The 26,064-nt window shown below is 37.0% G+C and overlaps 3 protein-coding genes and 1 long non-coding RNA gene across 5 annotated transcripts; all 4 read right to left on the reverse strand.

Moving 5' to 3' along the window:
* Positions 1-1,540: 1,540 nt before the first annotated feature.
* LOC141627632 (protein FAR1-RELATED SEQUENCE 9-like) lies at positions 1,541-2,911 on the reverse strand. Its single transcript, XM_074440864.1, has 2 exons — positions 2,539-2,911; positions 1,541-1,860 (listed from the first exon to the last, which is right to left on the reverse strand). The coding sequence occupies exons 1-2, from the start codon at positions 2,909-2,911 to the stop codon at positions 1,541-1,543; spliced, it is 693 nt and encodes a 230-aa protein (XP_074296965.1).
* A 356-nt stretch (positions 2,912-3,267) lies between these two features.
* On the reverse strand, positions 3,268-3,918 carry LOC141627633 (protein FAR-RED IMPAIRED RESPONSE 1-like). The gene is made up of 2 exons (XM_074440865.1): positions 3,778-3,918; positions 3,268-3,687 (listed from the first exon to the last, which is right to left on the reverse strand). Exons 1-2 carry the CDS (start codon positions 3,916-3,918, stop codon positions 3,268-3,270), a joined length of 561 nt encoding a protein of 186 aa, XP_074296966.1.
* A 4,884-nt stretch (positions 3,919-8,802) lies between these two features.
* On the reverse strand, positions 8,803-22,341 carry LOC141627354 (uncharacterized). 2 transcript variants are annotated; one of them, XR_012536920.1, is made up of 5 exons: positions 21,700-22,341; positions 21,201-21,526; positions 10,414-13,553; positions 9,625-9,715; positions 8,803-9,329 (listed from the first exon to the last, which is right to left on the reverse strand). XR_012536920.1 is itself a non-coding variant. In XM_074440668.1 (3 exons), exons 1-3 carry the CDS (start codon positions 21,707-21,709, stop codon positions 9,225-9,227), a joined length of 441 nt encoding a protein of 146 aa, XP_074296769.1. In that variant the 5' UTR covers positions 21,710-22,341; the 3' UTR covers positions 8,803-9,224. The 2 variants fall into 2 exon arrangements, 1 of the variants encoding a protein (XP_074296769.1); XM_074440668.1 differs by lacking the exons at positions 9,625-9,715; positions 10,414-13,553.
* A 101-nt stretch (positions 22,342-22,442) lies between these two features.
* Positions 22,443-25,723, reverse strand: LOC141627336 (uncharacterized). Its single transcript, XR_012536903.1, has 2 exons — positions 25,394-25,723; positions 22,443-22,837 (listed from the first exon to the last, which is right to left on the reverse strand). It is a non-coding gene; the product is annotated as an uncharacterized LOC141627336 (long non-coding RNA).
* Between the last annotated feature and the right edge of the window lie 341 nt (positions 25,724-26,064).

Consider the following 26,064-nt stretch of genomic DNA (forward strand, 5'->3'; position numbering starts at 1 on the left):
AAGTATAAAAGTTAAAGATTACACTATCTCGGACCAACTCAAAATAAACGTACAAGGTCTCAATACAAATGAAATCCAAGACATCTAAACTCATAACAACGGAAGCTAGACTTGACGTGGTGACTCCCCATGATTCCCATAGCTAAACATCTCGCATTACTGTCACAATCTGCTCACCATCCCCGAATGGATCACCGCAAGTTTTACAAAACAACAACACGGGGTCAGTACTACTCAATCAATACAAGACAACAACAATACAACCAAATGATCATCGATCTCACACAAGAATCGACTACACACCGAAGTGTGTAGCCCCGCCAGATTACCCATCGCAACAGTAATCCTCGCCGCCAGATGGGTGACCGCACCCATCCCCACCTAGTCCAGCTCATCAACGAGCGACTAACAATCCATGTCCCTTAATGTGCACATCCCCTCCCGTGGCGGGTTCCACGGAGGGCGAACTAGGGTGTGAAGCCACTCCCGCAAGTGACTCCACCACAATCACAATCACATGACATCACAACCATCTCAATCCGCTCATACCAACATCGTCACAACAATCCCCATACTCCGATGATCGCAAAATAACAACAATTACAACAAGCACAATCTCAAATCAATTGACAATGAACCGAGTAGGAAACCCTACCTTAGCAATCAACAACGTGGGAAAGGACTTGAACACTCGTAAAGGCTCCTCTACGAAGTCTTCTCCTATAACATAATCATATCACACAATTACACATTGCACAATCCCCATATTTCCCAATTCCGTAAACACACAAGAACCCCAACGAATACAAACAACATAGAATAACACTTACCAACAAAGGGGATGAGGAAATGTACGTAAGGACTCCGAAGGTTTCGCAATCAACAAAGCAAAGGGGTGATTAAGGAGTAATTAGGGAGAGATTAGGGTTACGTAAGAATGATGAAGTAGAAATGATATTTTGAAAACTGACGCGGATATAAAATAAATCTTAAACGCTCCCTAATCAAACCGTCGAAATAACACTTCGCCAAACCGGACACTCGGTCGAGTAAGTGTATACTCGGCCGAGTGTCCCATACTCGGTCGAGTGTTCACTTTACTCGGCGAGTGTTCCTCAGCGAACCAAAACAATACACAACCTCAAAGACTACTCGGCCGAGTAGGTTCTACTCGGTCGAGTAGTCACCAAGGAAAATCCGTAGTGTTACACTCCAGCTCTTCCTCCTCCTCTCCTTCATCCTCTTCTGGTTCAGACGACCCTTCGCACAATGGCGTGTGTCTTTGAGAAGGGTTAGGCGCTTTCTCTTGTTGTGATTTGTCATTCTCTTGCAATTCTTACACTTACGTTTGGGTTTCTAGCCAACACCATTGCTTTTGTTTTGGTGACAAAGAATCTTTTTCCGGTCCCCTTGTTTTTCGAATTCTTTGGTGGCAATATCGTCACTACCTCACATGCCGTACAATTCAGAAATTTCTCCATTTGTTGATTTTTATTCAACACTTCCCCTAATGGTGACAGGGAGTGTTTAAATGATCTAATTACAAATGAAAAGTCACAACAACATCAGCTCCTTTGTCTCGAAGGAGCCCTATAGCTTCATGAACTTCTGACCACATTATTGACATTGCAATTTGTTTTTCATCGATGACTTGCATGTTTTCTGTCCCTTCACCATTAGTATTGAAAATCCTTAATCGGAGATACTCTTTCATCCATCTATTTACAACATAATCTTCTGGTATAGTCTTTATCCCACTTGCTGAAAAAATCCATATTATATGGCGGCATAGGATTTCGGTTCTTTCAAACATCGTACAACTGCAGCTTGCTTTACGTGTACCTGTGTCATCCGATAAAGCTATCATGTAAGTGTGAACGTTAAAAATAGTGTCACTGATGTAAAGTGTAAATGTCAAGAATTGTAAAGTGTAAATGTTAAGTTATTAGAAGTGTAAATGTAAACTAATAGGAAGTGTAAATGTCATGAACTGTAAAGTGTAAATGTTAAGATATTAGAAGTGTAAAAGTTAAGTTATAGGAATTTAAATGAGATAAAAACAGAAAGTGTAAATGTCATATGATGTAAAGTGTAAATGTCATGAATTATAAAGTGTAAATGCTAAGTAATTAGAAGTGTAAATGTAAACTAATAGGAAGTGTAAATGATATGAACTGTAAAGTGTAAATGTTAAGGTATTAGAAGTGTAAATGTTAAGTTATAGGGATTTAAATGTGTAAATGTCATATGATGTAAAGTGTAAATGTCATGAAATGTAGTGTATATGTCATTAAGTGGAAAAGTGTAAATGTTAAGGTATAGGAAGTGTAAATGTCATATGATGTAAAGTGTAAATGTCATCAATTGTAAAGTGTAAATGTTATGTTATTAGAAGTGTAAATGTAAACTAATAGGAAGTGTAAATGTCATGAACTGTAAAGTGTAAATGTTAAGTTATTAGAAGTGTAAATGTTAAGTTATAGGAATTTAAATGAGATAAAAACAGAAAGTGTAAATGCCATAGGAAGTGTAAACTACCTGGACTGTATGCAACTTCAAAATTCTTCTTTCTGGATGAATCCTTGACAATAGTTACCTCTAGCTCGCCTCTCTCAGTGAAACCTCCTGTTCTACATGTATCAATTGAGAAGATGGCTTCTTGTTTGAATTTGTGGAAAGCTGAATAGGTGTACACCTTTGCAGCATGAATCTCTAATGCCAGAGGTGTTGACGCCGTTGCGGACGAGTGCTTATCCATGTTGTCAAGTCGTCTTCGTGTATGTCTTTGTTGGTCCATAGCGCTCTCAAAACGCATCCAAAACTCAACCAATGTTCCCGACTTGTGCTCAAACCTCTTGAAAAAGCTATTTTCGCTCTCCGATCTTTGAGTTGTCCTCATAATCGACGCCATCCTCAAGTCTCTCGCAATGCGCCATCACCCACCGTCCCTTTATAGCATATGTATCCGCAAACCAATCATTTACGCCAACACCATGATCTTCAATTATTTGTTCCCGGATACCATCAAATTATGCTTTTTCAAGCTCATCGTCCCATATAATGTCATTAATTTTACACATGAACTCATTATAATCACTCCTCGAGACGCCAAACTTACTGGGCATTTTGTTCATTATATGCCACATACAGAACCGATGGCGCGCTGTCTTGAAAACAAGAGGGACAGATTTGATAATACCCGGTCCCGATCTGTAATTATGTACTCGGGTTCCTTACCCCCCATTGCTTGTAAAAACCGGCTGAAACTCAATTAAACGACTCATAATCTTCCCTTGCAATTAGAGCCCCACAGAACGTCACAGATTGTTTATGGTGGTCAACACCTATGAATGGTGTGAATACCATAGAATACTTATTGGTGGAGTAAGTTGGGTCGAATGACACCGCATCACCAAAAATTTTGTAATTATCTCGGGCGGTACCGTCCGCCCATATGGCCCTACGTAGGCTGCCATCATCGTCAAGGTCATAGTCAAAGTAGAAACCTATTCTTGTTTCAGTCATTTCCTTGAAATGGTCAACAAACAACTGACCATCCCGTTCGTGAATGAAACATTTAACATCCCTATGGAAGTTCTTAAAATCATTTAAGCTTGCTCCAATGTTTTCGTATCCATTCACTTGTTCTTTGCAGATTCTGTATGTTTTTGTTGCTCCTATCTTCAGCTGTCAATCAATCATTAACAGATACGTCATATATATATAACATGAATGGAATTATTTATTTAGTATAGAGAGTGATTATGTATTACAAACCATTGAGTTCGAAACGATTATCATCTTGTGATAATCTGTTATGTTACGCGACAATTTCTGGAACTCTCTGTCCTTAAGTGAGATAAGCTCGTGATTGTGACCCTCGTGGAACCGGTCAATTAATAAAAGACCATTCTTCATATATAGTCGTATCCTCGCTTTACACCCCACTCTAGTGACCCTGAATATCCTCTCGTGACTTCTCCCCAACCAAATCCGTCATCCCGATCTTTACTAGGCGTCTTGTGAGCGAAACCTTCTCGATTGCAGACGACGAGCTTTGACTTGATCTCACCGCCACGCCATTTTTTTGTTGTGTACCTACGTACATCAAACCCACAAGCAATGGCGTATATCTTATAAAAAGTCACCGCATCCTCAACCCCCCCCCCCCAACTCCCCGGCCGATGTACGGTGAAAACCTCTTCTCGACCTCCCTACACGCTCCCCGCCATGTCAAAAGTTGAACTCCATTCTGTTTTAGCAAGTCTGTAAATGTGCACAGAGTGTAAGTGTAAATGTAAATGTCGTCAGATATGAAGTGTAAGTGTAAACGTAACTCGAAGTAAAGTGTAAATGTAAAGTGAATGTTCCATAAATGTAAATATTCCAAAAGTGTAAATGTGCAAATTATGATGTCCCAAAAGTGTAAGTGTAAATGTAAACATCCAAAAGTGTAAGTGTAAATGTCGTGAGAAACGAAGTGTAAATGTGTCTTTGTTCGAAAGTGTAAATGTCAAAAAAGTGTAAATGTCGTAAAAATGCAATAAATGTGATGCTTTAAAAGTGTAAATGTCAACAAAAAGTGTAAATATGCAAATTATGATGTCCCAAAAGTGTAAGTGTAAATGTAAACATCCAAAAGTGTAAGTGTAAATGTCGTGAAACGAAGTGTAAATGTGTCTTTGATAAAAGTGTAAATGTCGGCAAAAGTGTAAATGCCAAAAAAATGCAAAAATGTGATGCTTTAAAAGTGTAAATGTGAACAAATAAAGTGTAAATGTTTTTCGAATGCTAACTCAAATTAAAACTATAATATTAACAATTAAAAGGTGACTATAACAATTAAAAAGTGTAAATGTAAAACTATAGCAAAAAGAGTAAACATCCAAATGTGTAGCAGAAACGAAGTGTAAATGTGATTGTCTGAAAGTGTAAATGTCAACAAAAGTGTAAAAGTACACCAAAAGTGTAAATGTGAGCAGGAATACAGTGTAAATGTGATGCTTTAAAAGTGTAAATGTCAACAAAAGTGTAAATGTTGTCAGAATGCTAACTCACATAAAAAATATAACAATACATATTGCAAAGGTGACTATAACAATTAAAAAGTGTAAATGTAAAAGTACACCAAAAGTGTAAATGTGAGCAGGAATGCAGTGTAAATGTGATGCTTTAAAAGTGTAAATGTCAACAAAAGTGTAAATGTTGTCAGAATGCTAACTCACATAAAAAATATAACAATAAAAAGTGTAAATGTAAAACTATAGCAAAAGTGTTAATGTAAATGTTGTCAGAATGCGTTCATGCTACTCAAAACTCAAATTCATGAAAACTCAGCATTAATATTTACTTCTAACAATAATAAAAACAAGAATGAACAAATAATAAAAAACAAGAATGAACAAATTCGATGACATGCAAAATTTATCATTACCTTCATCCATCCTATTCAACTGAAAATATTAAAACGAGACTGAAAACAATGAATAAAATGAAGAAATACCATTGATGCCATCTATTATTTGCATGTTTACGCTGATTTGGAGGATTTAGAGAGAACTTTAGCTTCGTTTTCAGATGAAAGAACCCAGTTTTAGAGAGAAGAAAGAAAGAATAAAGTTGGAAATAAGTGTGTTAAGGAAGGAAGAATGTGGGGAGTGTAAACATAGTACAAAGGATATATCCTTTTGTCCGCAGGAAATGATCATTGGTAAGGACAATTTGCAGGAAATGTTGTCCTCTTTCATAGCCAAGCTTTTCCCTTTTTTTTGGCCTATATTTTGTAAAAAATCTCCACCATAGATGTTGTCCATCTAAGGGTCCTTATAAGGACTTAAGGACTCAAACGAGGTAAGGGACTCATTAGATCTCCCCTCTCTCTCTCTCTCTCTCTCTCTCTCTCTCTCTCTCTCTCTCTCTCTCTCTCTCTATATATATATATATATATATATATATATATATATATATATATATATATATATATATATATATATATATATATATATATACATACTTGAGACGGGAAAATAATTAAATAATTCCACAATTATAAATCATGAGGGAAAAATATATAAATGAACGATATTTAACGAATTACGTTATATAAAACACGAGACGGAATTTAAATAAACCAAACACGAATTTAAGTCGACTCAACAAGGCACACAACCCGAGGTTAGGCCACGGCTCAATCATGAATAGTCCGCCAGTGGTCCTACTTCTTTGGAAGATTAACCACAATTTCCCACAGCAATAAATGTTTTGAATACCAAGTCACACTCAAGTACATGGGACAAACAAAGCTTAAACTTGTAAACAAGCAATAACTTTAACCGTGCCAAACACGGTCCCTTATGAGACATTTTAACACGAGTTTTTCAAGTATAAACAAGGCAGAGTTTTCCCAACACATCGAGTAATAGAAGACAAATTTGACAAGTATAAAGTAAGCTCAAAACAGTCCCGAAAGACCACAAAAATCGTTCCAAAACAGTGTCCAAATCAGTCCTTTCACGGCTCCAAAACAGAGTCCAAATCAGTCCATTCGACTCAAAATTCAGACGGAAATGAAAGCAAGGTTGAGACAGAAACCAAGCACACCTAAGACATGAATAACAACCATTAAATTTACTCCAACAACACTCGAAAATATCATGTAAAACAAGCCATTTCTACCCGACTTTTGAAACGGACAACACTTTATCCTCGTTTAAAAACTTGCTTGTTTCTACTTTTTTTATACGTTTAAACTAATGAACTGCTTTACATATTATATTCATTCAGTGTTAACCATCTCATTGGCATCTACGCTTTGGTTTACTATTATAGTGGAGGCACTGGACTCATAATGCCATATTACAAGACACCATTAAACTCGTTTTTCTTTTGCCCGATGTATTTTACAAATACTTGAAACTGATGTACGTCTTTCGTTCATCTTTACTTATTTTCCACTACAATTCAATTCTTTGCATTTCACCATACCCGAAATTTCATAGAAGAAAACAAGCCATGAAATCTACTTCAAAACAAGCATGTAAAAAACTAATAAATCCACATATTCAACCACACATATGAGGGAAGCATAAAGAACCAAACTTTAAGACAAAAGAGTGAAAAACCGAGTTAAAGGGGGGGAAATTTCGATACTTTGTCGAGTAACCTATCACCGTTACCTTATAACTTCTTCAATCTTCGAGGGAATGGTCTACTATGAATGAGCTTCCTTCCGGGTCCTCAATGTCTTCACCTAGAAGCCAAAATTACACCCAAAATTTACTTAAAAACGTCACACCCATAGGACGGGTCGAGACGAAAATTCCACAAGACTACGTCTTTCTTACCCAGAAAGATGAAGGGGGAAGTAAGGAGGAGAATGGTGCAAGAATTATAGAATTTGGACGAGAAATAAAGGAGGGATCTCGGTTTTAAGGTCGAAGAAAATGGTGTACACAGGTTCTTGTGTATTTGTGTTTGTTGCTGTTGCTCTGCTGGAATTTTTCGAAAAGAAGGAGAAAGTGTATGTGGGTTGGGATTGGTCCACAACTTTTGTGAGAGTGCGAGAGACAACAAATAAAAATGATTATTTTATTTAGGTACAAAAGTGAGGAGTGTGTTATCGGCACGGGATAGGTCGAGAATAGATTAGGCTCACAAGTGAAAATGAGACGGTCTTTCGCTAGACAGAATTACGTCTTAAACCTACTATAATTTAAGACGAAACTTTATTATTATTAATATTACTATTATTATTATCAATATTATTACTGTCCGACTAAAATACGTATTTTTATATAAATTAAGCTTTAAAATATTACTTTTATAAAAATCGTGTTTAAAATAAAATTAATTAAATCGAATAATTTAAAATATAAATAAAACAATAGAATGGTTAAATAAAATATAAATGTCAAAATGAGAAATTCACGGGTGTTACAATCACCCTACCTTTTAAAAAAATTCGTCCTCAAAACTTGAAAGTAAAAAATGAAAGGTTATAAAGATAAGGTCAAATGTCAAATTTGACACGGTTATCGCAACCCTATCAAAAATAAACCAACCAGCACTAACTATTATAGCAGAGGTAAGTCGGGTATCGTATTCCATAGGGAGGCTATTGTATCTACTTGTTATCTAGTCCGTCACGGTCACAAAATGGAGGGTGTTTGAGCTTTTTTAACTAAACTAATGAACGATATTAAAGGCAGTGATGGAGATAATAAATAAAGCAGATAAGAATGAAAAAGGATGTGATCAAATAGAGAGAAAGATGCTAGGATGTCGGTTCACCATGATATCACACAATTCTGCTAAAGGTAAGGTCAGTCGGTCTGATATAAAAAGGGTAGTGGAAAGGTCCTTCTGGTCCACTATCCGCCCTAAAATACTATTAACTTAGCTTCCGCCCTCATTAGAGTAGTCTATTGTTCATAACAGGTCTATTCATTCCAATCTTTCGATCTAGGTCTGAATTTAACCAGTTTAATTAATTTAGAAGCGTGCACTCAACTAAACAATTACAGTTATATTGCTATGAAACAATTCTCACAAAAAGACCTCCTAATCTAATTATAACATTATTGTTTTACTATCATGGCTCCCTAATCCTAGCAACAAGGGATTTAGCTACGCATATTCATGATGAAACTAACAACGATAGAAGTAATCATAGTAAACATGGTAGTACAATGAATTAAACGAAGTTGCATAAACTGAATAACAATTCTAACAAACTAACAGTAATAGAAGACAAGAGAATTGAAGGAGCAAAAGGAATTAAATTGAATAAAGAGAGTAAAGAGATTACACAAGTTCAAGATCCGGAAAATAGAGAGCAAAGTATGAGATAATGAAGTGTATTAAACCTAATTAAGTCCCTCCTTTATATAGGCGAGATACTTATTTAACCTAAAAACGAAACTAGGATACTAAGTAAATAAGATTACACGAGAAAATCTCGCATCAGATAGCAAAGTGCTCGATCGAGTACTTTCAGACTCCTCGATCGAACACTCTTACAGCAACACCTCTCGATGGAGTACTTAATATACTCGATCGAGGACCTCCAAAATAGCACCTCTCGATCGAGAACAACAGGGTCTCGATCGAGGTCTTTTCTGCATCCATAAGTACTCGATCGAACAGATAGGTTAGCAAAACCTCCCGATCGAGTATACTGCTACTGAAGTCAGCTATGATCCGTTGATTTGGCATACAAAACATCTTCACGCTTCCCGAGGCAAAGGCAATCTTGCTCCAGTTCTTCCATCTCCAAAAATGCAGGCTAAAAGGACAGTAAAAGGCATGATTCTGCCTTCATTGGTACATTCCTGCCATAAAAGTCAAACAAACCAAAGTAGACTATTCAGGGGGACATTTGTAGCATAATACTACGTAAATTACATAGAAATGCGTGCAAATAAGGCTTAGAAAAACTATGTAAAATGCATGCATCACAAGCCATGAAATCTACTTCAAAACAAGCATGTAAAAGACTAATAAATCCACATATTCAACCACACATATGAGGGAAGCATAAAGAACCAAACTTTAAGAGAAAAGAGTGAAAAACCGAGTTAAAGGGGGGGGATTTCGACACTTTGTCGAGTAACCTATCACCGTTACCTTATAACTTCTTCAATCTTCGAGGGAATGGTCTACTATGAATGAGCTTCCTTCATGAATGAGCTTCCTTCCGGGTCCTCAACATCTTCACCTAGCAACCAAAATTACACCCAAAATTAGCTTAAAAACGTCACACCCATAAGACGGGTCGAGACGAAAATTCCACAAGACTACGTCTTTCTTACTTAGAAAGATGAAGGAGGAAGTAAGGAGAAGAATGGTGCAAGAATTATAGAATTTGGTCGAGAAATGAAGGAGGGATCTCGGTTTTAAGGTCGAAGAAAATGGTGTACACGGGCTCCTGTGTATTTGTGTTTGTTGTTGTTACTCTGCTGGAATTTTTCGAAAAGAACGAGAAAGTGTATGTGGGTTGGGATTGGTCCACAGCTTTTTTTAGAGTGTGAGAGACAACAAATAAAAATGATTATTTTATTTAGGTACAAAAGTGAGGATTGTGTTGTCGGCACGGGATAGGTCGAGAATAGATTAGGCTCACATGTGAAAATGTGGCGTTCTTTCGCTAGACGGAATTACGTCTTAAACCTACTATAATTTAAGACGGAACTTTATTATTATTAATGTTACTATTATTATTATCATTATTATTACTGTCCGACTAAAATACGTATTTTTGTATAAATTAAGCTTTAAAATATTACTTTTATAAAAATCGTGTTTAAAATAAAATTAATAAAATTAAATAATTTAAAATATAAATAAAACAACAGAATGGTTAAATAAAATATAAATGTCAAAATGAGAAATTCACGGTTGTTACATAAGTCATACCTTTGGACAATGCGATAGACGTCGCTTGTCTACTTCTCAGGCTTGTGACTACTGGTGAACTGGTGGTTGAATGCATTGACTAAGTCCGCAAAAGATGATATGGATTTGTTCGGCAGATTGACGAACCACTGCAGTGCAGCTCCGGATAGGGTACACCCAAAGGCCTCGCACATGCAAGATTCTTTTTGCGTACTCGTTGCTGAGGTTGTCATCATTCTCTACTGATAGTAGGGTAAAGTCGTCACACCCTTATCAAAAACAAATTTATAAAGCTCGATACCTAACTAGTAAAGCTTGGTAAGTTGAGGTCGATCACAAGGATGGTGGGGTTAGACTACAAGTATATTGTTTAGTTTTAGTTTAGTCGGATGCAAAACATGTGAATAGATACTATGGTAACAAAATAATCTAAGAACATTAATTAAACAAACAAACAAGCACGAAGACAAAGAGAGTGGAGATGCTAGGGTTTCGGGTTCATTTTGGTAGGGAGAGGGAGATGCAAAGGTCTACGAGAATTTAGTCACGGTTTCGGTCAAGGAATCGAGGCTAGTTTCTTAGTCACCTTAAGCTCACCATAAGACTATCGTATTATGTCAAACTCATCACATACATGCTATCAAGGACTCTTATTCACTCTCATGTAAAGAAATGTTAAACAAAATTCAAAGAAAGGTATGAACTTTCATTCACCCATTTCATCGAACACCTTATATGCACATATGTAAAGACTCGATTTTTAACCCATATTCAAATGTAAACAACTCATTATCATCCCACATGTTAACCCAAACTCCCCTTTAAACCCTAGGTATACACTACTCAAACATAGTTAACACAAACAATACAAATACACCAATACTAACCATGCCAAACATGGTTAGCAACAAGATTAAATAAACAATATAAGATGAAATGAAAAACATGTTAACAATTGAAATAGAGTGAAATTAGGATAAGAAATATACCAACTTAAATTAAAGGAGCAAACTTGGATTGAAAAATGGAGGATGAATGTCTTCTTGTCTTCCAAAATTACAACCCAAAACTAATCCTAAACTAATGAAAGGAGAGAAATTTGGATAAACTAGAGAAAAAGCCAACTATTACAAATTCAAATAAGGAGAAATTGAGAGGAAAAATAAGATGAATTTTCTCTTCCTATAAACTACCTCTACTGTCTACTGTTTTCTGTTGTTTCTATGAAGGCTGCGTCAAAATGTTGTGTAGGGTTCAAAAACTCTCACACACACCTGTTCTCAATTCTCAAAACAAATAAAATAATACATGAAATTACCCCAACACCCCTAACTTAAATGGTTTCCTTCTTATACCAGCAAGGGCAATATCGTCAATGATGGACCACCAACTATTATAACAAAAACGCAGCTCTTGCATCAAGTTAAGAAACTCAATGAGTCCAATTACGCATCTTCATAGATTACGGTAATGGAGCTTGGCGGCTGCTGTGGTCGAAGAATAAGATCCAGGCGACTACCCTTGGTTGCTGCTGGTGGCGAAGCACGAAGATGTAGTTGGCCATGAGATGCGACTGGTGGTGATCGTGCGCACCTGGTGCTGCTGCTGTGGGTCACGGCGTTCGAACTGGGTTGTTCGATTGGCGGCTGAGATGGACTAGGGTGGATATCAGGTGAAGGGCGGCTGATTTGCAGGCCCGAGGAGCATTGGAATCAAAGAGGGCTGCTCGCGGTTCACGAGAAGGAGCAATTGGGCTTGGTGGTGACTGAGTTGGTGGTTGTCGATGTTGTTGTTGCTTCAATGGTGGTTCAGCAATGGTGGTCGATTGAAGTCGGGCTCGATGATGCTCGAGCCATGGTGGTTGCTGGTTGTTGAGATGAAGGGAGATGGTTGAGCAGAGAAGACGGAGATGCGGGCTGCTGGTGGAGTGCAATGGTGGACGAGTGAGAGAAGGCTGAGTTGGGATCGTATTTCACTCGGGTTTCGAGACCGACAGCTGCTGCTGTTGATTGAATCCGTGGATGTCGAATTGCTATCATGGTGGTTCTAGGACGTTGCATGTTGTGCAAATGGTGATAAGGGGATGTAGCGGAGTCGTGGAGGTGCAGAGGAGAACGGTTGTTTGTGGTGGATGTTTGGTGGTGAAGGCCAGGGTGAATGGATGGCAGTGAAGGTGGTATGTTTGGTTGCGGTTATGTGTTTGGCAGGGGAGTTGAAATGGAGATAGTGGAATCAGTTGACATTGACTTGGGTTTAAATTGTATTTGGGCTACCTGACTCGCCTTAACCCGATTTCTATCTCGAACCTATAAAATCGAGACAAATAAACGTTTATTTGTAATAAACATGAAAAAAGTAATAATTTCTAAATTAAATAGTAAAATGAGCTATTTAATCGATTAAAGCACACAAAATCGAGACAAATAAACGTTTAAAGTATTAGTAAAATGATACCAAAATTATGCTTATCATATACTTCTACTCGTTGATATGGTCATTGGGATCAGTAGTACCATCATATAACACCATTTCTGGAGGAACAAACCGCTTTGGTACTTCCACCAATGCAATGGTATCAATGAAGGGAGAGTCTGTGTAACTTTCTGGTGTTGCTATTTCCATCGGGCGCAGCATCCTGGGTATCATGTTGAGCATTGCTCTGATTTCCTAAAGTTGTTGTTCCACCAGAGTACCTGCTCCTGCAAGAGGGTTAGGCACAGGCGGAACGAAGCCAAAGGGATTATCTCCTAACGCTGCTCCTACATGGGTCTGCTCCACGGAGTAGGGTTGGCTAGCGAAGCTGCTGGACAAAGGGGTGACGTTGATGATAGACCTGTACTATTCATCCAGTACCTGCTGGCTGGTGGTAGCTGTACTAGAGAAGGAGTTATTCCCAAGGGAACCACTATACAAGATGCTACCTAGGCTAGCCTACAGGCTGATCGGCATGAGAGAGTAGTTAGGTGTTAGACCTCCAAGATCCATCCTGGTGACCAACTCTAGGGGAACCTGTCGTCCTGGTCCTATACCCGATGCTGACTCCTGCCAGAAGGTTGCTGGAACCATCGCCTTGGTAGTCTGCTGGATGGGTGCTGGATGAGGGCGTACCATAGCTGATATCCTTGCTTGCGTATCCATGTTGTCCTTCTGTTCTTTTTAGCCTAAAAATGAGGGGTTTAATTTATATGTGATTTATGACAAAAGACGGATGAAAAATAAGCGAAAATAACGATGAAAATAAAATCAAGTACGAAGTAAAAGATTAATGACGCAAGAGATTGGTGACGCGGAAAACCCAATATGGGAACAACCGCGGGGGGAGTCGGAATCCCAGGAAGTATGCATTATAATTCTTTAAGTAATATTCCGGTGGAAGTACAATAGGAAGGCTAAGAATAAAGCTCTATCGGAACGTTTCCTGCTGGATCCTTTACTGGAACCTGGACTGGAGCATCTGCATGAACTTGGGTGTTCTTGATGAATTTGAGAGCGTTGTTGTGCGGATGTTGATAAATGATGGTGATGGTGATTATAAGGTGTGAGATGAATGATGGTGATAGGTGTTTTATTGTACGTTGTGATGCGCTATAGCTTTCTGGGGTGCTGAGGTTGAACGACGTACTGATATAATTATAGAGAAAATAAAGTATATAACTTATGGGTGATGGTGGTTGTTGATTTTCTGGAGGAGAGATTTTGTGAATGAGTGAATGCCCCATGATGTTTGACTCTTTGTGGTATATATAGGCTTGATCCTTGGTAGGCTCCTCTCAACAACTTCCTCCTTTTTCTGCTCAATGGTTCCTACTTTTGTGGGATTTGTTGCTTTAACTTGTTGACTCATAATTTACATGTGCTAATATCTTTGACTTGCATAACAAACAATGGTCTTCTCTATTTTTACGCATGACCCTTCTCCCTTCACTCCAAATGATTGACCAATTCTTGCCATGTCACCGGTCCATCTCACCTTGTTATAGCCACTACTTGCATGCCACGTGTCGAGCCAAATAATGTAATTTTGGCCCAACATTTGTCTTAAGTTTTAGACGGGTCAAGTATTATACCACTTGTAAATATAAGACAAGCGTCTTAAGGGAGGCTTACTCATTTTATTTTGATATATGAAACTTTTACGTATATAGTTTTATGAATTTTATATGCATTAAGTTGGTCGGCTTCAACCTCATCAAACATGTTTTTTCTAAACAAGTAAACATTCCATCAAAACAGTGTTCTTATTGATTTAGGACACTGACAGCACGAAACTTCAACATTTGAGCTTAAAGCTAGACGATGATCAAATTACTCCGTAGTCTACTAGTACACCGTATTTCATTGGTGGAACTAAACGACTATATAATATGGCACAAATTCTCATTGAAGACATGACATATCCAAGAGTGACGGATACCATTTTATCTCACAAAGTACCCACTTTTTCTCTCTCTCTATAACACTATTCATGTGGTCCCCTTTCTCCACTAACCCATTTTGTTACCATTTTATCTCACAAAATATCCGCCACAAATGGTAACCCGTCACAAGGGAGACCAATTGATAATATGGTGCACCAAACATACATACCTAAATATTTCTTTTGAAAAAAAAAATTAAGTTAGGCTCTGTTTTTAACGATTGAAAGAAACTGAACTAAGCTAATTAAATGGAACTAAGCTGAATTGACTAAATAAAACTAAGTTGAACTAATTGAAATTAAAATAAGAGTTAATTTATGAAGAGATAACTTAAAGTGAACTGAATAGAATTTAGTTGAACTGAAATGAGCTAAATTAAACCAGGAAATCTTAAGGCCTTAATAATTAAGGAGTACCAAATAACCCAAATAATGTCACCTTTAGGTGTAGTTGGTTGAACAACCAGGTCCATACGCAATCATAAATCAATTGTTTGTCAAAACAGCAGCTATCAACATATGTTTTCGCTATTTCCATACGATCATATGGCCTAAATTAGCCCTCACTTAAATTATGGCCAAGACTGAGATAGGACAAGGACGGAGTATCCTTTAAGTTGTACTATGAGGCCAGGGTGGTTTATTTCAGAATATAATTTAAGTTTAGATAATTATTGTGTAAAGACCTACATGAAACATTTTTTTATATATAAAAATACTCACCGCTCTATTCAACTCCACACTACACATTTGTTTTTTTACGTTTGTCAACGCGTGTTTTATGCGGTAAATATCTTTAGCTACGTATTTGCAAACATTATAAAAGTTAGATATTTTTAATGTACCACTAAAGACGAATCAAACAAGATCTCACAAACAAGATCTCATATAAATATATTTTTACTTATGTATAGAGAGAGTTGAAATTAAATGCTCACTTGTAAATAGTGTACAGAATAAAAATGTGTAGTGTGGAGTTGGATGGAGGGAGCATTCGTTTATACTTTATACTAATAGTAATAATTAGGTGTTTAATAAATAGAAGGGTCGTTAAAATGATTTATTCTATAACTTAGGTTTTGTTTGAGTTTGGAAAATAGTTTAGACTTGTAAAAGGAGAAAACAAGGAAAATATGTTTCATGTTTGGTGGAAAATTAATTCCTCACTATTATTTCACCTCCAAATAAATTGATTGCCTGATTTTTTTTTTCCTCTTTAGTGCTCCTTTACTATTCAAATAAATACAATGTTACTGTCAGTGGCGGATTAAGGATTCACAATTATGGAGCGAAAAATCTTAACAAGGACCAATCAATAATCCCATAAGCTTTTTTTTTTTTTTTTGACAGCAGTGAAAAAAGTGTCACTTACATTCTACATATCCGACTCTCGGAGTCGGATTTTATTATTACATTATTCGAATAGGAAATTAAACCAAGGATAAGGGAGATAATTAACGCAGGCTTCTTGAAGGGACGATCAGAGCCGTCCAACTGGGCAAACATTTCTCCTCTTTTTTATCACCTGCAACAAGACACACTTACGCCACGAGGACGTAGAAATTTATGGGTAAAAGATCTACTTCTAGAGAAAGTAGATAAATTGTGTCTTGGAGATTCAGCCCCTTGGCCAAAATTCGTCTTGGAAATGAGTATTCTCCTTTTCTGTTTCTCATGACGTTTGAAGAGGTATCTGCAACGTGACATACCATGACATGCCAGGGGCACACGATAATTTAGCAACCAAGGAAGAATACATCTTACACTTCTTTGGACATGCTGAAAATAAGAAAGGTCGGTGATCATTAGGATCATATTGAGCTTGGGTGCAATTTGATGTGGCATCATGAGTCACCACAGACGAAAATGGCAAAGTGGATTCCTGAGAAGCGACCCTAACTTGTACTTGGAGAGATTGGGTACCAGAAAGAGTGAAGTTGTCACATATGGAGGACGTGCTTGAACTTGTATCAGGAACAAGAGGCTTAACATTTTTGGTACCCAAAGGAGACAAGTTTTCATTCATGACTACCATCTCCTTAAACTTCCTCTTTCTAGGACATCTCCTCCTTTACTTCTTCTTACACATTACTCTTGTAGTGGTTTTTTTCTTTGTTAATTCATTATTAAGGATCCGAATTGTTATGGTTGATAAATCTCTTTTTATGATAAAAGCCCACCTTTTTACCTTCAACTAGCTTTTTATAGTTTTATAGGATTGACCAGGGATCCTTAGCCGGAATATTCCTCCACCCCTTCTGGAGAACTCAAGCATTGAAGACTTATCAAATACATGCTCATTCTTCTTAAAACTAGTGCCTAACTCCATGGCACAATTATTTTGAGCATCCGTCATCACTATAGCCATACTCTCTTCAACCTTTACACACTTATCCGTTTGCATGCCATGATTATTATGAGCATCTGTCACCTCCATCTTTACCTCCTCGCTATCCTTGATACTCCTAATATTTTCTGATACCTACACAATATTCTTGTTCCTATCCCCGTCAAGAGAAGTAGTCTCCAACACTCTTTTTCCATTTTCCTTTATAAGAAGGTGGTTTTTACCACACCTAATTCTCTTAAAACATCCTTATTTTTAGGTTCTACCACCAAAGCCTCGACCAAGTCTAGTTCAACTTCTAAGAACCTTTTTAACTTCATGAATGCTAACGCCCTACGAAAACGAGCCTTAACATTACGAGGAAAAAAGTTCAAAATCATAGAGCACATGTCCAAAGTAGCTTGGAATTCCTCAAGTTTGAGGGCACATGCGGCAAGATCAAGATTAGAATTGAGGGATACAACAAGTTCGGATAGAGTCTGGACATCTTCACCACCAACACCGAAACTCAAACCTAGAAGCTTACAAGCTTCGTCGTAACAAGCCGCGGCCTTATCAAAACTATTCTGCCTAAAGAAAGCATTGCCCCTGTCTTTAAGCTCCCTAACCTCAAGCAAAGGTGACCCTTGAAGTTTCATACAATAGCCTAACATCCTCCCCCCATTGTCATCCATAAAACCATCGTTTACATGAGCACATGAAAAAGTTTCAATAAATTTCTGATAACCGTCAATGGAAGGCATAATTTTACAACAGCTTGAATACCCAAATTAGAACTAACAAATGGGTGTGTGCACTCATACAACCGCTCCGGACAAAATAGCATACCCCAAAACCCAAAGAAAGAGGAATAAAAAACAGTAGCTAAGTGAGACGGCTATCAAAAACTACTAAAGATACTTATTAAACTAGGGTTATTTGATAGAAATAATCCAAACTATCACCCACCTTCTCAAAATAATCCCAGCTATTCATTATCTCAGAATAATCTTATCTATGCCATCATTTAACTTATACACAAAATCTCATTTGTGACGGCACATATCCGTCACTTTGGAGTGACGGATATCATTTTCTCTCATAAATGACCCAAATAGAGGAGAGAAGGAAGCACATGGGGCCACTATGGGGGTGCCCCCACCTTGTCCCCCATATCCGTTTTGTGAGTGACATTATCCGTCACTTGCTCCGACCCGTCTTCAGCAAGACTAATTGTAACTTATATTGCTTTGGTCCTCTTACTAACTGGTTATCACACGTAACCTTTAAACTTTTGCAGGTCACCTTTGTTTTCTTATTCTAATTTTCTTCTTGCTGGGGTTTTAATCTTCTTCTGGTTTTAATGGTAACTTCATTGATTTCTTCTTGTTCGTCAACAAAAAAATCTGATCACTTTAACAATCATGAGATTACTCTTCTCTTTCTCCTGATTTTATCAAAGCATTCATTCCTTCTTTCCCTTGTTCATCCACAATTCACCTTCAAACTCTCTTCAATTTTCAACTAAAATTTTGAAATGAACTCCTAAATTCAAAACTAACGGACGCCTTGTTCATCCACACCACAAGGCGTCCGTTATCATACGATTCGATCCGATTACTTGTTCATCCAAACTCTCTTCATTTGTAAAATCTTACGATTCTACGATCCGATTCTACCGATTCGATCTTACCCTCCCCATCGATTCAAAGTAGAATCCCGATCCTAACAACATTGTACGGAAACCCAGATTATCATTCTTCATCTTTTCTTCAATTAACCCAAAAAAGGTCAATTTAAAATTACCCAAATCAATTTAAAGCTCCTTTGACCTATAAATCGTCAACAAAACGAAACAATTTGATTTTCTGTATGAATACCCCAGGTCAAATTTCAAGAAAAGTTTGGATCTTTGGGAATTTCGTAATTGCCCAGATCACCAAAATTTAATCTTTGATTTGGTTTTGTTGTGTGTAGTTTTTTGAGCTAAAATGTCAGCTCAATGTCCTGCTTAGTGTTATATAACAATACCTTATGCGCTTGTGCAACTGGGTATTTTTTCACCCATTTTTTTCAAAGATTGAATAATCTTTTATTCAATTATTTTCCAAATTTGAAAAAAAAATCAAAACCGGTAAACCACATAAAGCTTCAACTTTGGTCAACAATGGTGGTATCTCAAGAAATTAGGTCAGCTACTTTAATCACACCCAAATGATGGAAATCAATGGAGGTAATGGTGAAAAGAAGAAAAAAATTAATGGAGATGAAAAATTAGGAAATGAAATAGGTAAGTTAGGAGGGAGGAGTTTAAAATGAGTAAAGATGAATGAGTGACCTATTGAGCAAGTTGCCCTTCACTTAAGGCAATATAAGTTACAATAGGTCTTGGTATAGACGGGTGGGGCGAACAGACGGATAAAGACTTCTAATAAAATGGGTAGGGGGACAAGGTGGGGCACCCCCATGTGTTTTCCACTTTATGGCAAATGGGTATTTTGTGAGGGAAAATGGTATCCGTCTATACGTATAGACGGATAGTATCCGTCTATAATGAGAATTTGTGTATAAGTTAAATGATGACATAAATCAGATTATTCTGGGTTAATGAATAGTTTGGATTAATTTGAGAAGGTCATTAATAATTTGGATTATTCTTATCAATTAACCCATTAAACTATATGAAGATTTAATTAACAATTAAAAAAACCAAAAGAAAGGGAAGACGATATCACCGGTATGTTGCATGAAACGCACATCAGTGAAGACACAACGCTCCAAGGAATTCGCACCAGAAGATGGTAAACGCGACACTCAATCGATAAGCGATCGACCTTGATTGCAAAACCAGAAACCGGATAATAAAAAAAACCCTTTCTACAACTATGAGTTTCAGCGACGATCAAAGGATAAATATTTCGGCTCGCCGGCAACGGGCAGAATTAAATCGTGAGGAATGCAGCCGGCGAGCCGAAGCAATCAGACGAGATGGGTAAGTTTTAATTTGGGGGAAATTTCTCTCTCTGGAATTTTCTCTCTTTACTTCCTTCCTATATCGAATAATCCCATAAGCTAAACTTGACAAAAGTTCGAAGATTTTAACTAAAAAATTTGAGATTTTCAATGTCTAGCGAAAGCCGGAAGAAACAAATGACTCCTGACGTCTCCTGCTGTCCCCCTAAATTCGATCCGCTACTGCTACTATTGGAGTATTAGTGTATTGCTTTTCAGTAGATAAGACAGAAACTGGTATGCCAATATCATGTAAAAACAATGTTCCAAAGGTTGAAATTTCATCGTAATGCAATTTTACACACATTTAAAACCTTATTAAATGTCATTACCAATCTAAAAAGCAACTTTTATCCTCCTCATCAAAGTAGATCGTTCATTGAAGTTGTGTGAGAGATTTATCATTGTACAAATTCTATTAAATTAAACTCTCAATTATGCAAAATGTAATAATACACCAATAACACTCCGTAGTTAATTATTATAGAAAAAATTAGGTCATACGACCCACGCGTTTCTGCTAAACATGGAACATTATTATAAGTATGAAAAACTAGTTCATGTAAATGTGCAAGTGTAAGTATTACATGTACCTAAATACAACTCCTTATGACTTTATATAGGTAAATATATCCCTATAATGATTGCATGGAAAGCAATACTCGCTCCATATAATATATTCCACGTATTTAAAAACAAATTAAAGAACATATTAAACTAATTAACATGTTAAAGTATTATATATCGTTTTAATATACTCCGTATTATAAAAACCGTGTTACATTAATGTTGCGTCTTCTATTAATATAGTGAAGTATTATATATATCGTTTTAATATACTCCGTATTATAAAAACCGTGTTACATTAATGTTGCGTCTTCTATTAATATAGTGAAACAAAAATTTAATCCTACTAGTCCTCCTTTTAGAGACGAACATAACTCATGTATGTAGTATGTACGCATTGTACGGAGTATAACTGTATAAGATAATCTGTCGATGTGAATTATAAATACCTTATTTTATCTTATTTAACACAGCGTAAGAAGTTACCTCAAGATCATCCTTATGCAAGCAATCAGGGAACCAAAGCTTCCTATGGGTAGCAACCTTGAGCAGTGTCTTCAACCCATCAACCGACGTCGGCAATTGCAACTCAGCCGACGACTTAAACCCCATCCTACTTAGCTCAGCTTCGCTTACCGACTCTGTCATAGCCAGTATCGAACCCGAGACTACCAAGGCTTCCACGAGGTCCGGCCTCATCTCGGCTAACTTGAAAGCCACCATCCCTCCGTAGCTGAACCCAACCAAGCTGCACTGGCTCACGCCAAGCTTCCCTAGCGTTGTAGCTAGGCATGCAGCTTGGTAAGCTAGACCTGTAACAATGGCAGAACCATGATTTAAAGTTCTCTGTCTAAAACATTATTTGAAAATTTTATGAAGCAAAATGGTAATGTAATAGAATATATAATTTTAAATGGCAAGCCGAAAGTAGACTAAAAATGTCGGGGTGACTGCTTTTGCTAGTCCTCCTCACTCTACCACTGACCTGTCAGCATTACTTGTGGTCAAGCCACCAAAAAAGAGGATGTCGGGCACGTAGATGGAATATTTCTTAGAAAGCGCCCCAATTTGGAATTGCCATGTTACTAAGCCTTCGGCAGCAAACCCATGAATCAGAATGACCGAGGGCTTGGACTTGGAGTCAGGTTTTTTATGTTTCAAGGTAGAAGCGGGTACCCAGAAGGTCATGAAGGTCTTAGGTTCGATCTCGACTGTTGTGGGTCGGAGTCCGGCCAGTTTTATTAGACCGTGTAAGAAGGGTTTTTGGGCTTCTACAATGTTCACCATTTTTATTTGTTTGTTTAGAGATGCAAGAGGGGTGATGGAGGATGGAAATGGAATGGGTTTATATATGAAGTTATCATGTTAAGTGCTTTTATTTGGGAATTGTTGAAAATGGTGGGTTTGGTGATAAGTAGTTATCAAAATATGGCCAAGATTTATGGAGACAGCAAGTAATGAATTATCTGTGTCCCACTATATCCTCCCAAGGCACTTCAGATCAGTCATAAATTGATCATAAATTGATCTGTGTCCCACCCTGTCGCAAACCAGAATATTAGACCATAAATGTACATTTTAAAACTAGGGTCAATTAAAATATATTTTCACCATATGGTACCAGTTCGAGGGTATTCTCTTTACAGAGAACACTGCATCCAAAATAGTGTAGCGAAAGCAAGAACTTAAGAACTGCAAAGGTATTCTCTTCCAGTATTCCAATCAGTAAAGGAGGAGCAGTCCATAGCTTAGTATTCGAAGGTAAAGAATATGAATGCATCCATCCATCTCCTCACACACCCAATGAAGAGCTCAATAGATAAACTAGATATAACAAATAGATAATATGAGATAACAAATTGAGAATCTTCAGCCAATAGCTTGTATTGTATATTACAAAACGTACAATTAAAGAAACCCATGATACACCTCATTCCCAAATCCCAAGAGGTTAGAGTACTACAACTACAATCTCTTATAAAGCCGCGAAATAAAGCCGCCAATATATTGAATGGTCCTCTTATAACAAAGTTTTGGACTTTTGGAAACTACAGTCAGCAGCATACCCATATTCGTCAAAGTTTCCACCTTGACCATCTGTACCAAATCCACCTTAAGACAATCTGCAATACACCGAAGTTAGGAAAGAACGTTAGAGACAGATACGCAATTTCAAGTTTTTTTAGCTTCTATGTAGATGGATTAATTGTTTCCATTTCAATGGGGCTATGTAAGATGATGGAATAAAGGAAAACGGCTCATTAAACTCTCTAAAGTCTTGCATAGTAAGAGCAGAGCATCTGTTCATATTGTAATTAACCTACTGTGAACATTAGCAATGTTGTCCCTGAGAACACTAGAGAGAATCTAATACCTAAACATTATCAATGTTGTCCCAGTTCTAGAGAGGAAGAAAAAAAACCTATTGGCAAAGCGCATGACGAGCTGCAAATAACAAAAGTATGAGCACCAAGATTTCATTACAGAAATGAAAAAAATATAAAAAACCGAGGTACTTTATGAAGAAATCAATTACACTAGTACCAAGTATTTCAACTTACCCAATAATAAGGAAACCAAGAAAAGGAGGGCAAGTGAAAACAGAGAGGACAACTTAGTGCATTGAAGGCAGCGATAGAAGCAGCGAATGTGTTTGGCCACCAAAAACAGTAAGGTGAATCAAGGTGGCAATGAAGGAAATAAAAAATATAGACCCATAGCTTATACAGAGTTTGCAAAATCAAATTTAGACCATTTAAAGATAATGGACTATATTTGAAAATGACTTGGACATGCTATAGATGCGAACAATAGATCACAACACCATTCTGTCTTGAGTAGTTGTTTTAATCATGGATCAGAGCAACCATCTTCCTTGAGTAATTGTTTTAATCATGTATTCATGCGACTCCTTTTATACCCAAAAAAAAGACATTCACGTTAATGTCAACATTACCTTATGCAATAGCGGAGCTAGGATTTGTATTAAAAGAGTAAACAATTTCAAGAGACGTGAACAAGTAATGGTATAAAATAAACTTGAAAAAGGTTCAAAAGCTTTAATCAAAAACTTTTAAGTTTTCATACCCACGAAGGGCATGGACACAGTGCATGTGAAAATAATTTACGGTTAATAATTAAATTGCCAGATTGACAAGCACATTCAAATTTATATTGACAAGTAACATTTCCCAGCCTTAATGTATAGTTGAATCCTACAGCTTAAAGGTAAATATGAGCAAGAATAAGTAGATTTATCAAGAATTCTACAGCTTAAGGTAAATATTGAGTAGCTTTATCAAGAATTCATCATACCCATTCTAAATGAAAACAGGAAAGTAAATCAACAGTTTTACACGATGAAAACTCGACAGTTTTAGCCACAAAGTATAGAACAGTTTCGGGAGAAAACGTAGCCATGTTCAAATATGTCAACACAAAGCATATGCCATTAATCACAAAGTTAAAGACTTGTGAACAAAGGATTGTTAAATGCTCATTTTACTCGATCTGCTAAATTTACAATAACGTTTTACTCAACAACCCCAAATCAACAACAACAACAACAACAACAACAACAACATCAGAGCCTTAATCCCAAAATGATTTGGGGTCGGCTAACATGAATTATCCTTTCGAACCGTCCAAGGGTGAACGCACGCCTCAAAATGCGAATAAAAAAGAGAAGATGAAAAACAAAAGGGAAGAACGAAAATGTAATGGAAAGTCAAGGTAAACTTAGGGGTTTTAAAATCGAATTCCGGATTTCTTTTATAAAAACTAAAAATTTAAATCTAGAGAAAAGATTAGAACGATTTTTAAAAACGGAAATAGAATTAAGGATCCGGAATTAACCAAGTAAAATCTATAAGAAAGTGGTTGGTAAAAAAGTGCAATAAAGAAGAGAAGAATAAATAATTTAATTTCTTGAAATTAAATAAAAAAAAACACTAAATATGTCAAAAACATCAAATACTAACTGGTGCGTCCATAGGTCTCCTTCTCACATGGTCAAACCATCTTAGTCGGTTTTCCATCATCTTGTCCTCTATTGGCGCCACTTTTACCTTTTCCCTAATCACCTCATTCCTTAACCGATCTTTCCTTGTATGTCCGCACATCCACCTCAACATGCGCATCTCCGCCACACTCATCTTTTAAATGTGACAATGCTTCACGGCCCAACACTCGGAGCCGTAAAGTTAAGGCAGGCCTAATTGCCGTGCGATAAAATTTTCAATTTAATCTTTGGGGCATATCTTTATCGCATAGAAACCCTGAAGCACTCTTCCATTTCAACCATCCCGCTTTAATTCTGTGAGTCACATCTCCCCATCTTCTTGAATAATAGATCCTAGATATCTGAAGAAATCCCAAAAATCATTTTCATATTTTATACAAAATCCCCAATTTTTCATATGAACCCTAAATCTAAGGGTTACTAAATCCACACCAGATGTGTAGCGAAAAGCTTTTTAATAGTTTGCACAATTCATCGACAAAAAAATAACCCACAATTCTTGGGATAAGATAGAATTAAGTAGAATCAAGTAAAGAAGAAGTACCAATTTCACTAACCCTAAATATAAAATCTAATCAGTTTAAGCATGAGGATTACACAAATTAATCAACCCTAATTATCAAACTTAATCAATTTTAGTATGAACTTAGATTTATACCTATTAGGTAAGGACAAGGCACGACAGGGTAATCGTTGGAACCGTCAGGGAAGAGAAGAACGGTGCGCCTTGTTGTCGCGGATTATGATGGACGAGTCGGTGCTGCTTGTTGTCGATGAATGCCTGATTGTAGCAGTGGGTTGGCGGCCGATGGCAACGAGGTGTGGGTACGGTGGTATGGGGATAGATGGGATGAGCAAAGGGAGTAGCGGTAGCATCGAGGTATGGGAATTGGTGGTAAGTTTGAGGAATGAGGATATCCGGGGTGTTTGGTTCACGCGTGGGTATGGGTTTGGAATCGGGAATTATATCTGGGTGGTATCGGGTTGGAACTTGATAACTCATACCTTCTATTTGGTTCAATTTTGGAGTATGGGGTTAGAAATCAATCAAAGTTAAAAAAATCTTCAAAATACAATTTTTTTTAATAATAATTTTTATACTATTAAATCATGTAGATAAAATTTAATCAAATAAAAATATAAAAATATTTTTTTTAAAATTTTTTTTTATCACTTTTTAATATCTCTAATTTGATACCATAGGTATCAATCTCATACCCACCCCCCTCCATGGGTATGAGAAACCCATACCTCATGGGTTTGAGGTATGGGTATGAAACCTTTATTTCCGTCAAACAAACACATGGTATGGGTTTGGTTCATTCCAAA

The sequence above is a fragment of the Silene latifolia genome, chromosome Y, assembly GCF_048544455.1.
Source record: "Silene latifolia isolate original U9 population chromosome Y, ASM4854445v1, whole genome shotgun sequence".
NCBI classification, from domain to species: Eukaryota; Viridiplantae; Streptophyta; class Magnoliopsida; order Caryophyllales; family Caryophyllaceae; genus Silene; species Silene latifolia.